Raw genomic sequence first — 12961 nt, forward strand, 5'->3', positions numbered from 1 at the left:
TGAAGTGAGCGGTGCAACTCTACTTCTCTACTTATTCACTACAGCTCGCTATATACGGACTGAGACAGAAAGTCATGTAAACCTTTTATTTACAGTTTGGTCTGTAAACTTCTACTGTAATAATAAAAATCACACCCCTGTGAAGTGAGCGGTGCAACTCTGTTCTCTACTTATTCACTACAGCTCGCTATATACGGACTGGGGCAGAAAGTCATGTAAAGCTTTTATTTACAGTTTGGTCTGTAAACTTCTACTGTAATAATAAAAATCACACCCCTGTGAAGTGAGCGGTGCAACTGTTCTCTACAGTTGCGCGGTGCAACTGTAGAGAACAGTTGCACCACTCACTTCACAGGGGTGTGATTTTTATATATTATTCATTGGGCAGCAAAAGTGATCCGTACGGCTATAAAAAGTCCCATTCCACCGTTCGGTTCAGAACTATAGTATAACGGTGAGACGCGTTGTCATCATCAGCTGATTTTGTTTTTCAAGCTAGTATAGGGGAACATGCCTGGGCATGCAGCTTGGGAGCGATGGAGGAAAAAAAAGGCTTCACCGGGAGTGTCCAGAGAGGTGCTAAGCCCGGCTGTGATGTCGACGACAAGGAAAAAATTACTTCCACAGATCACAACACCACGGTTTAGGATGCGGAAAAGTTCGTTATACATTACACCCGGGTCGATTACGTCCCCGACGCGTTCATTGCGGTCTTATCACTACAATTATAATGAATAAAAAAGCGTTACAATCACACGTCCGAGCGATCTCCGATTATGACGGCTCTGCATGGCGATACGTGATCCCCCAACAGTAGACTGTCTGTTGTCATGGCGGCCCCTCTCGATACTGTCGTTCGTTTGTTAGTTCGTAGTATTGTAGGCTCGGGGATCGTTTGGTCGCTACAGTATGAAGAAGGAAACATGCATCTGTCCATGTGTGTTGCAGACGTTATGCAATGCCGATCCGGTGCAGATCATGTGTTTAGGCAGCGTAACAGCGTTCCGTTCATCATGTTTTTTTTCCGAGAGACAGAGCCCCCATCTCGCAAGGCCCTCCTCCTGCAGGAGAAACAGGAGGGGAGGGGGGAATCGAGTATTATAGTGTTGGGTGAAATGTCCGAGCCTGGTGACGCGAGGTTAGGTGAAATTTGATTATTTTCACACACCGACTAGATCATGGCATGGGCGCGTCCATTTTACACTGGCTTCTACACGTAAAGCGGCCTGCCCTCCTGTTTTCAGGAGGGGAGGGTTTTTTTTTTTTTTTTCTGATCACGTGAGCGGGACTAAGCAGCAATGACAGGGGGATGGTTCTTCATTGTCCGGGTGGGTAAAAAGATGAATGAAAGTATGCTATAAAAAAGTGATTAAAACGTATGGATACGTGGTTAGCACCGGGCGTTTGATTAATTAATAACGTACGGATACGTGGTTAGCGTTCGCTGTGTTAAGGGGTGACTCACACGGTTGCAACAGATTGATGTATGCTTGTTGTATACAAAGGGTGTGATACATCTTGCCCCAATGCATTTCCAATGGGAGTCACATGGTTTGACACAACATTTGTGTTGTATGAGGGGGAGGGGGGCAGTTGAAACACAGCCGAAAGCCATACAACAGCATGTAGTCCAAAATGTTGTATCAAACCATGTGACTTCCATTGGAAATGCTTTGCGAGCTTGCATCAGCTATACATCTCATACAACAAGCATACATCAATCTGTTGTTGTAAAGGTGTGAGTCAGGCCTAAGTGTGCACTGTGCACCACTACTACGATGGGATGTTGTTTGAGGTGAGACTACAGAGAAGTCTACAGAACTACAGAGTCAGTGGTAGCTGGTCTTCTCTCTATGAGTTCTCTCATGATATTTGAGACTACCTCTCTGGCTGAACCTAGTCCCACACTGGTCACAGACGTAGGGCTTCTCTCCTGTATGAATTCTCTGGTGAATTTTGAGATTATTGCTCTGGCTGAACCTAGTCCCACACTGGTCACAGGCGTAGGGCTTCTCTCCTGTATGAATTCTCTGGTGACTTTTGAGTTGACTGCTCTGGCTGAACCTAGTCCCACACTGGTCACAGGTGTAGGGCTTCTCTCCTGTATGAATTCTCTGGTGTTTAGTGAGATTATTGTTTGTGCTGAACCAGGTCCCACAATGGTCACAGTGGTAGGGCTTTTCTCCTGTATGAATTCTCTGGTGACGTTTTAGTTTACTGCTCTGGCTGAACCTAGTCCCACACTGGTCACAGTGGTAGGGCTTCTCTCCTGTATGAATTCTCTGGTGTATAGTGAGATTACCGTTTGTGCTGAACCAGGTCCCACACTGGTCACAGTGGTAGGGCTTCTCTCCTGTATGAATTCTCTGGTGACATTTTAGTTCACTGCTATGGCTGAACCTAGTCCCACACTGGTCACAGTGGTAGGGCTTAAATCTCTGGTGAACTTTGAGCTCATGGTTTGTGCTGAACCTAGTCCCACATTGGTCACAGGCGTAGGGCTTCTCTCCTGTATGAATTCTCTGGTGACGTTTGAGATTACTGCTCATGCTGAACCTAGTCCCACACTGGTCACAGGCATAGGGCTTCTCTCCTGTATGAATTCTCTGGTGACATTTGAGAGCACTGTTCAGGCTGAACCTAATCCCACACTGGTCACAGTGGTAGGGCTTCTCTCCTGTATGAATTCTCTGGTGACGTTTTAGTTCACTGCTCCGGCTGAACCTAGTCCCACACTGGTCACAGGCGTAGGGCTTCTCTCCTGTGTGAATTCTCTGGTGTTGGTTGACATGTCTATTTCTGCTGTAGACATGTTTGAGTTGGGCAGGAAAGACATCTGGGATGGAGAATGAGGAGAGAAACAAAATGTTTTAAAAATAACATGCAAGTTGTGTTGGTATTTCGGGATGGTTATTGGGTACCGAAATTCGGTTCCAAGTAGGAACCGAATGAACACATGGTTGGTACCGGGTACCCATACAAATAATTCAATTTCGGTCAATATCGGTTCCCGACCTAAACGTGCAGTCAAGCTCTATTTATTTATTTAACAGCAAACTCTGGTAAAGCACCGTTGTATGGAGATGTATATCTGCGTGTCTCTCTGTAACACACCGTTGAATGGAGGAGTAGACAGCTGGAATAGTCCGAGCACACGCTCTGCATTCCTCCTCCCCCCACCAATGTTCCCCCTAAGGTGCGCCCGTGCGCGCGCGCGCGCGCACGCACGCACGCACGCACGCACGCACGCACATGGCCAAATGCCCCCGCGCACAACTGAAATCTGTCGCGCACAGACACAGACGCTGGTGTAAAAAAAAAAAGTTTTTATTTAAAAAAGAAATTGCCCCGAGTATCACTACAGTAATAATAGGCTACCTATCCCGAGTCGACATTTGCCCACACTTTATTTTTTATTTACTTTACACTTTATTTAGATTACACAGGCGAGGCGACCGCGACAGATAGGTCTCCTCCCCTCCTTGTATTACTCTATGGTCTCCTCTCCTCTCCTCCTGCCTGGGACCGAGGCTACTCCTCCTGTGTGTAGGAGTAACAGCAGCAGCAGCAGCAGTCAATGTTAATGAAACCCCAAGAACCAGATAAGCTGGCGTTGCTTGGACCCGTGCGTTGATGGGACATTTAGATTTAAAAGGCGAACGGATGGAAGTGTGGATAAAAGCACGGCTGTGCGCAACAACAAGAGAGGGGGACTAACGTTAGCTTCTCGTTAGCTAACCAGCTAACGTTGTTATCACTACAGCACAACAAGCCTCCAGACAGTCCGGTGTGCTTGTGAATGAAACATGTGGAAGCTAACGTTAATCTCTAGCGGTCTAGCCCCATATGGAACCTCTCTGTAATTCTCCAATCTGTTAATACAGCTTTCTTCAAAAAGGGGCTGCTGACGTTCGACAATCTGAGAAACTAGGAGTTCAAAAACACAAACCAACAAACTCGGGTGTGTGTGTGTGAGCGTGTGTGTGTGTGTGTCCCAATACATTATTTCCGTTTTCTAATGCCCCCCCATGTAAAGCAATATTGAATATTCATATAGCCTACCAGTCGTTCTCAACCTGTGGGTCCCCACATGATTTGGGGGTGGGGGGACCCCAGATGACAGTGAAGTGACAATTTAAGGACTTTTAAGACTTTTATAATACCTCAAAGGCTCTAAAAGAAAAAAATACCATTACTGCATCAAAAGTAATCAGCAAACCATGCTATAAAAACTGGTCAAACATGGCCAGATTATTAAATGATAAATAGTACAGTGGGAAGAGGGGGGTATCATGCACCCCCCGGAAATATACTTCTAATCAGTGTTTTCTTATTGGAAAAAATGTGCTGAAAATGATGAGCTATGATAAAAAGTTGTCAAAATGTCCCACCTACCTCAAAACCCCCTTTTTGGTATATGGCTCTGGCGAAATTGTGTAAAGGCAAATATTAATTCACTAAAATTACATAAATAGACATGGAAGTCTGAAATTTGTCATGGAGTATCCTGACACATAGGGGTAAGTAGAAGAATAGGATTTGGGGGGTTGCTACCATTATAGTTTTAAATATGACCTACATTATCCCCAGAAAAACAAAAAAAGATGCTGTCCGCTTGACTAATAACAACAAAGATGGTTATTTGCCAACACATTATGGTGAAAATCACTGCCTCACTTGTATATAGAAAACTTCTCATATCCCCAAGCTTCATTTTGAGCCCAATATAACCTTTCTATCTTGAAAATTACTCTTTCTGTAGCCAAAACTCTGAACTATACCTCAAATCGGTGAAAATTGTATATTCAGTCAGTCAGCTATACATTTGGAATAAATTAATGAATGACTGAGTTTGAACTGACTCCACATTATGGAATATTTCTTACTTGAATAAGCTATGTTAAAAAGTTGGAAAAGTGTCCAATCTACCATTTTTATGCAAATGAGTGCCTCCATTATCAAAACAATCGATTTTCACTATATCGCAGCCAATACTGCACTTAAATGAACAAATACGGTGTCTAGACCTATGTTTTGAGGGTTGAGGATCTCAGTGAAACTATTCTTAAAGTGACTACATGTGCCTATGGCATGCTGGTGTGCAAATCAGTGCCGATTAAATCAATTCCTCTATCTCGTCGGCTTCTTGTGCATGCTTTCCAGTGTCAAGGAGATCAAGCAGTGAGGTTGGTATAGGACTGCACCACAGGACACACTGGATTCAAAAACTATTTGGTTTTCAACAATCCCTGCCCTTCATCATAGGGTTTTGGTTTTTCCACCATAGCTTCATCAGCTCGCTTGTATAAGGCAACGGTGGCTCTCTTCAGAGCAGAGTAGCATGTAGGAAGGCGAGCCAGGTCAACTTTAGATTTAGAAATTAGTTTGTCATCTGCCCCACCACTCTTTCACTGAAGACTCACAATTTAAATAGCATATTCTGAGCCTAGCCAAGCCATATGACCCATAGGGACAGGAGCCTAACAAGTACACTCCCTGGCATGACTAGTATGTCGCAGGGACTTACCCCAATCCAACCCTTTGGTATTCCCCGGCTGGGGATCGAACCCCTGACTATCCAGTCTCAGGGCGGACGCTCTAACTACAAGGCAACTGAGCTGTTGATGATATCCAGAGCTTCTTACGGGTGTGTACCTTTAGAGTGTACAAAATGGAACCAAATGGACCTGTAAGTAAGCCTTGTGTAGCCATGAGGCCCATAGGGCAGAAGCCTATCTCCTGTTTCTGTAGTATGATGTACAAGTACACCCCCTGGACATGACACTAGTATGTAGCAGGGACATGTCCGACTTACCGACTGAGTCTTTGGTATGACCCGGCCAGGGGATCGAACCCCGACCTCCCAGTCTCAGGGCGAACGCTCTGACTACAAGGCCACTGAGCTGTTGACATCTTACTGGTGTGCAATTCTGAACGTACAAAATGGAATCAAATGGACCCGTAAGTGTTATGGGGGTCCTTGAAATGTGCCTTGTGCTACACTATCTCCGATTCAGAAACGGGTCTCATGGTCGCAGGCAACGTATTCCTCTCCAAAGTTGAACGTTGCCACCACTGTTGAAGCAGCCATACACTACACAGGTTTATCCTGATGTTCTGGGCATCTTTGTAAAGTTAGTGTTATTAAAAAGCAGGTAAAAGAGTAACGTTTCAGCACTCCATTTGGTCACTCTATCCATTCAATGTAGTAGAAGAGCCGACTGTTATGTCGTCTCCGTCCACAGGAAATATGTTGCCTACGACCATGAGACCATGAGACCCGTTTCTGAATCGGTCTATATGGAACAGATCCTTAATTAGTATAGTTGCAGCAATTCATCTGTCTGCTGTATGGACAGAGTTGTGAGTCTTCAGTATGGTAAATGGTGCATTTATATTGCGCCTTTATCCAAGGCGATTTACATAGATTGTGCATTACATTCACCCATTCAAACACATTCATACACCGATGGCGGCGGAAACCATGCAAGGCACCAACCAGCACATCAGGAGCAATTAGGGGTTCAGTGTCTTGTTCAAGGACACTTCGACACTAACTCTGGGGGAGCCAGGGTTTGAAATGGCAACCTTGCGGTTACCATCCGGCCACTCTACCCCTGAGCCACTGCTGCCCCAGTGGACTTCACCCGTGCCAAGTTGCTGCAGACAATGGTGGGGGCAAATGACAAACTCACTTCTTAAATCTAAAGTTGACCTGGCTCGTCTTCCTCCATGCTACTCTGCTCTGAAGAGAACCACTGTGTTGCCTTTAGTGGCAGCGGTGGCCGAACGGTTTGCGGAGCGGTCTTGATACCGGAAGGTCGCCAGTTCGTATCCCCGGACCGGCACGTTAAAATTACCACCGCTGAAGTGCCCTTGAGCAAGGCATTGAACCACTACCATGAAATGTTCTATGATCAGGGCCTGGCTGTAAACAAGTATCTGATGCTTAGTCCAGTTACCCTGGGTAAATATAGTAACTTTGCTTTGCTTTGCTTTGCCTTATACAAGCGAGCTGATGAAGCTATTGTGGAAAAACCAAAACCCTATGAAGGGCAGGGATGGTTGAAAACCGAAGGGTTTTTAAATCCAGTGTGGTCCTGCGGTCCAGTCCTACCAACCTTTGATCTCCTTGTCATTGGAGACCATGGACAAGAAGACGAAGAAGACTGATTAATGTGACTGCATTTTGTTCTTTATGGTGCAGGCTAGTGTATAGGGTGGTCACTGTTGCTTACATTTTTGCCTTTGAGTGTGTATATGATGGAATACTGTTATAGGATTGTGTGACTGTTTGTATTTTATACTGCATAGTGCAGGCCATTCTATAGTGTGTATACTGCCGCCTAGTATTGTTCATACTGAGGATGTTTTTTGTGTGTGATGTTATGCTACAGTATATATATTCTAAATTATAAAGCTAGCATAAAAACATCTCTTACTTGGTATAAATGTGACTTTATTGTAATGGCAGCACTGATTTTTACACCAGCATGCCACGGGCACATGTGGTCACTTTAAGAATAGTTTCACTGAGATCCTTGACCCTCAAAACATACAAACAAGTATAGACACCTTATTTGTTCATTTAAGTGCAATATTGGCTGAGATATAGTAAACATAGATTGTTTTGATAATGGTGACTCATTTGCATAAAAATGGTAGATTGGACACTTTGCCAACTTTTTAACATAGCTTATTCAAGTAAGAAATATTCCATAATGTGGAGTCAGTTCAAACTCAGTTATTCATTCATTCATTCATTCCAAATGTATAGCTGATACTGACTGAATATACAATTTTCACTGATTTGAGGTATACCGGTAGTTCAGAGTTTTGGCTACAGAAAGAGTAATTTTCAAGATAGAAAGGTTATATTGGGCTCAAAATGAAGCTTAGGGATATGGGAAGTTTTCTATATACAAGTGAGGCAGTGATTTTCACCATAATGTGTTGGCAAATAACCATCTTTGTTGTTATTAGTCAAGCGGACAGCATCTTTTTTTGTTTTTCTGGGGATAATGTAGGTCATATTTAAAACTATAATGGTAGCAACCCCCCAAATCCTATTCTTCTACTTACCCCTATGTGTCAGGATACTCCATGACAAATGTCAGACTTCCATGTCTATTTATGTAATTTTAGTGAATTAATATTTGCCTTTACACAATTTCGCCAGAGCCATATACCAAAAAGGGGGTTTTGAGGTAGGTGGGACCTTTTGACAACTTTTTATCATAGCTCATCATTTTCAGCACATTTTTTCCAATAAGAAAACACTGATTAGAAGTATATTTCCGGGGGGTGCATGATACCCCCCTCTTCCCACTAGACTAAAAGAAAGAGACAACAATTGTGAAAATAGCCGATCTACAAGTTCACAACGAGCTTGTAGATCGGCTATTTTCACAATATTTATCTGTGGAACCATTCTGTTGCTTGTCTGGGTGGGGGGTCCCCAGTTCAAATATGATTACTTTGGGGGGTCACAGCCTGAAAAGGTGGAGAACCCCTTATATAGACTAACTGAATATTCCTAAAATTGCTAGCCTACCACCTTGATATAAAATAAAAATGTTGTAACTTGCGTAACTTTATGTAACTATACATTGATTCACTCTTATACCAAAATCCATTTGTAAAAAATAAAAAAATCCCACCTGTGTGAAGTGAGGGGCGCTCACTTAGCATTATCTAATGTTTGGATAGTTGGTGTCAAGGTGACGTAATGTTTGCTCAGTAGTTGCTGATGTCTGCTCAGGAGGTTTGAGTGTTTGCTCAGACCTAAAAAATAATTAGAGGGAACATTGCCCCCCACCCTCACTGCACATGCTTTAATGGTCTGTGAGTAAAACCCGACATTTGAAGGAATTTATAACCAGACCCCCAAAAGAGGACTTGTTCGGGGGGAAAAGATGACTTATGGTCAGTCTAGATTATGAGAAATCAAACAGACCCTTGTTGATCACATGACTACAGAGATCATGTGTACCGATTAGCGTGACATTTTTTATCAAATTTGAAGGAGTAATAAAAAAAAAGGTTTTACACACGGCCTCCTGGTGGCGCTATAAAGAGCAGATGTGAACAATACAGGACAAAGGTTTTTCCTTGGCCTCTAGGGAGTGAACAATACAGGACAAAGGTTTTTCCTTGGCCTTTAGGGAGTGAACAATACAGGACAAAGGTTTTTCCTTGGCCTCTAGGGATTGAACAATACAGGACAAAGGTTTTTCCTTGGCCTCTAGGGAGTGTGCATGCAAAGGTTTACACCGATCGGTGCAGTTATAGGTAAAAACACGAATAGGCCAGTTATAGCGCCATCATGAGGCTGATTTGAGAAGTTTCAAGTGGCATTTCTTCCTCTGCCTAGTGGGAATGTGCGTGCAACATTCCACGGAAATCACACGATGTGTACATGTGCGGCAATTTGTTCAAAATGGAGCACTCATGCGAACTTTGGAAGCCAATCTTAGCCAGTCAGGATGGAGTATGAAAAAACTGAAAGACCAGTTTTGTGTAATGGCTATAGAGAGACTGTGTACCAATGTTTGGACAAAATCTGTAGGTGTACTGTCAAAAAATGTGTTTTGCAAAAATTGGCCTCCTTGTGGCGCTATAACAGGGCCATGTGAATTGTGAAATATTCGGAGCAGAGCTTCAGCTTGATCGCAGCCAAACTCTGCACACACGGAGTGTGTGTGCAGAGTTTGGCTGCGATCAAGCCAACAGTGCCAGAGATTAGCTGTCCACAGACGGACACACGGACAGACAGACGGAGTGCAAAACATACTCTCCCCATGCCTTCGGCCTGGTGGAGAAAATTAACTACAGTTTGAGTTTAGTGCTAGGACTCCTAGGAGGAACTTAAGCATTACTCAGTTACTCCACCGAGTAGCGACAACATTTGTGTACATGTGCTTTCTGTTGAAGATTAAATCAAAGTGTAGGCTACAATACAGTGACATGAAAACATGCACATACTTATTCTGTGTAACTTTATCACAGGCTGCTTCAGCATGGCTGCCTGGATCTGTTCCTTCTCTGACGCAGCATCGGTCCACTCTGATGGTGGTCCACGTTTGAGGTCCGCTTTTACCGTCTGGGATGTGACTTTACTCGCCGACATGTTGTGGTCTTCTTCTTGACTAAACTCTCCCAGATCATACAGAACAGTGACTATTTTAAACTCTCCCAGATCAACGTAGTGGACAGAACACAGTGACTAAATGCTAATCTAATCTAACCGTAACAGAGAGCTAAGCAATGGCCGCCGCTGTTTGTCTGACTGAAACGCGTCGCCTTTTCTTTATCCTGTTTTCGCCACAGCCGCCTGCCGTCCAGACGCCCCTCCCACTCGCAGTCCCACCGCTCACTGGGGAGAAATAGAGTAGGAAAAACGGGGAGCGAACATTGTGTGTGTGTGTGTGTGTGTGTGTGTGTGTGTGTGTGTGTGTGCGTGTGTGTGTGTGTGTGTGCGTCACGGGAGACCACACAGCCAACTCAAGGTAGGCTACGGCCACGGAGCCGACTTGGGGACCCAACGCAGCTCCTCCAAGGAAAACAAACAAATGAACGGAGCTGAACGTGAATCCCCCCCCACCGCCCACCCCTTTTTTCCCTCACTGTATATGTTTCTTTTCCCTTTTTACCTCCTTTATGATGAATTCCTGTTCTGTCCTTTGTCTATATAGAAGTGTCTATTTGTACGTCTCTAAATGTTTTTGATGAATTGAACATTGTGGACCCTATTGGAAACAAGTGTAATGCTTAATTGGGTCGTCCACTCACAGTTAACAGCCTTTGTATTGAGTTTGTGCTTGAAATGTACTGTAATTCTGCAAACTGTTAATACATTTTTCAATCAATCAATCAATCAAAACCTGTATAACATTAATTTAGTGTCCACTCCATCCATTCGGCCTGGTGGAGACATATTCTTTAGATTTGGGTCAGAGAGGCTAATTCGAATCGAATGATGACCTACAATATTTACATTGCATGTGATCTTTAAAAATCACCTCATTCCGGCCAATCAGAATTTGCGTCACTCACCTTTGTCTAATGTTTGTGTTACACAAAGTTTGTGTTTACACAAACACTCAACATCCATTTAATGTTGGTGTTCATTTGTGTTTATATACACACACTAAAAGCTGGACATATAGGCCCTCATTTATCAATCGAGTGGAAATTCTGCCCCAAATTCGAGTGTAGGATTCGTAGTACACCCACGTCGGGTCGGCATTTACAAAGTGATCGTAGACAGCTGTTCCTTCCTAATTTCATTCCTAGCAGTGATAAATGTGACGGCTGAAATCAATCTGGCACGCCCTATAAAATCTAGCCGCGCCCTCGGTTTTGCGACATGAACAACTGCAATACGACCTGGAAACCATGGTTACAGGGAAAGAAAGTTTCACTCGCTTGCCTAAGTTGCCTTTCTGCCCCCTCCCATACACACACACAGACGCACGCACGCACACGCACGCACAAGCAACTTGTTGTATCTTAAATAAATAAACCTGCATGAATTAAATAAAGCTGTAGGACTACGCTGTCTGTTTCTCCTCTCGCTTCGCTTCCCTTGCTGCCCGCATCACCCCCCCCCGCACGCACGCACGCACATATCGCAATTTGCAAGCAACTGTCACTGTGTGTTGTTAGTTGTATATTAAATTATTAAAGTCTTTTTAATTTAATATACAACAAGATATATTGGTGAACGAAAACCTGAACCTGTGAACCATGAATTAAATAACAAATAGGCACACACACGCTGCTGTTTTGCATAGGTGCTCCTCCTGTCCTGTCTGTCTGTCTCTCTCTATCACTGTGGTCCGTCCGTGACCGTGACCAACTGACCATGCACCGCACGTTCGACAGACTATTTAGATTGCCTCGCAGTCGCTGCAGTGGCTGGGCACTGGTGGTGGTGGGCTGGCTGGGTAGCCTACCTTTATCTCCGATGCGGTTCCCACGTGCGCTGGCACGGTACATTTGGCATTCGAGCGACGCGTCGGGTTTATTAAACGAGGAGGAGATTGCACATACCGTAACTCCAGAAAGACATCGGCCTGCTGTAGATTATAGGCTACAGTAGGCTACCCACGTTGGGACTCTCCGCAGCTGCAGCACTGCACTAGCCTATAGTACTCTCCAACGTCCCGTCATGGAAATATTTCAGCACAGACAGCCCAAATCCTCGCATGTATGCGCTCATGCAAAACACTGTTTAAATGGCTTAAGCATCTAACTTGCAACATTGTTTTTAATTGCGCGATTTTAATTACTTGTAAAGTTGGAAATCTCCTAATTTCATATGACACAAAGACACATCTTATATGTATTTAGCCCATATATACCTATACAGTTTTATATAAACATTTTAGGAGTGAATACATATGTTTAGATGCCTGTGACAGCCTCTCAGCTGGTCAAACAATGCTGCTCCGCTGTTCTACGACAGAAAAACAGGTGAGGACAAAGCGTACGACAGCTCCCGACCAGACGTGAGTTTTGTCTTGGCACAAGATCATTTTCAATCTTTGGCGCAAATCGTAAATGCCGAAAATTGCGGTAATTTCGGCGTACACCCATATTTTGGCGTACGCACGGTTGATAAATGAGGGCCATAGGTAGGCCTATGGCCAACAGTGGAGACAGTGTAGCAGCAGTGCACGCGCACACACACTCACACACGGACACGTCGGTCACACACAGATAGAGAGAGACACGCACACGCCCGCACACACAGTGTAACTTTTACTCCTCTACATTTATTTGAAAATGTTAGTTACTAGTTACTTTGTATATTTGTATTATTAATACAAGACAACATTAGCCACCTCAGCCCTGGCCCCTACACATTTAAGCCATTTGAAAATAGCAGATCTACAAGCTCACAATGGATCGCGATGCAACGCATTGTGAGCTTGTAGATCTGCTATTTTCATGATGT

At 44.0% G+C, this 12961-nt stretch overlaps 1 protein-coding gene across 2 annotated transcripts; it reads right to left on the reverse strand.

The window, feature by feature from the left end:
• Positions 1–344: 344 nt before the first annotated feature.
• Positions 345–10276, reverse strand: LOC306926419 (uncharacterized protein). 2 transcript variants are annotated; one of them, XM_079505695.1, is made up of 3 exons: positions 9985–10276; positions 2303–2836; positions 345–1061 (listed from the first exon to the last, which is right to left on the reverse strand). In XM_079505695.1, exons 1-3 carry the CDS (start codon positions 10127–10129, stop codon positions 1012–1014), a joined length of 729 nt encoding a protein of 242 aa, XP_079361821.1. In that variant the 5' UTR covers positions 10130–10276; the 3' UTR covers positions 345–1011. The 2 variants fall into 2 exon arrangements, with proteins under 2 accessions (XP_079361821.1, XP_079361820.1); XM_079505694.1 differs by having other exon boundaries at positions 345–2836.
• Between the last annotated feature and the right edge of the window lie 2685 nt (positions 10277–12961).

Source organism: Electrona antarctica, assembly GCF_951216825.1.
Source record: "Electrona antarctica genome assembly, chromosome: 7".
Taxonomy (NCBI): Eukaryota; Metazoa; Chordata; class Actinopteri; order Myctophiformes; family Myctophidae; genus Electrona; species Electrona antarctica.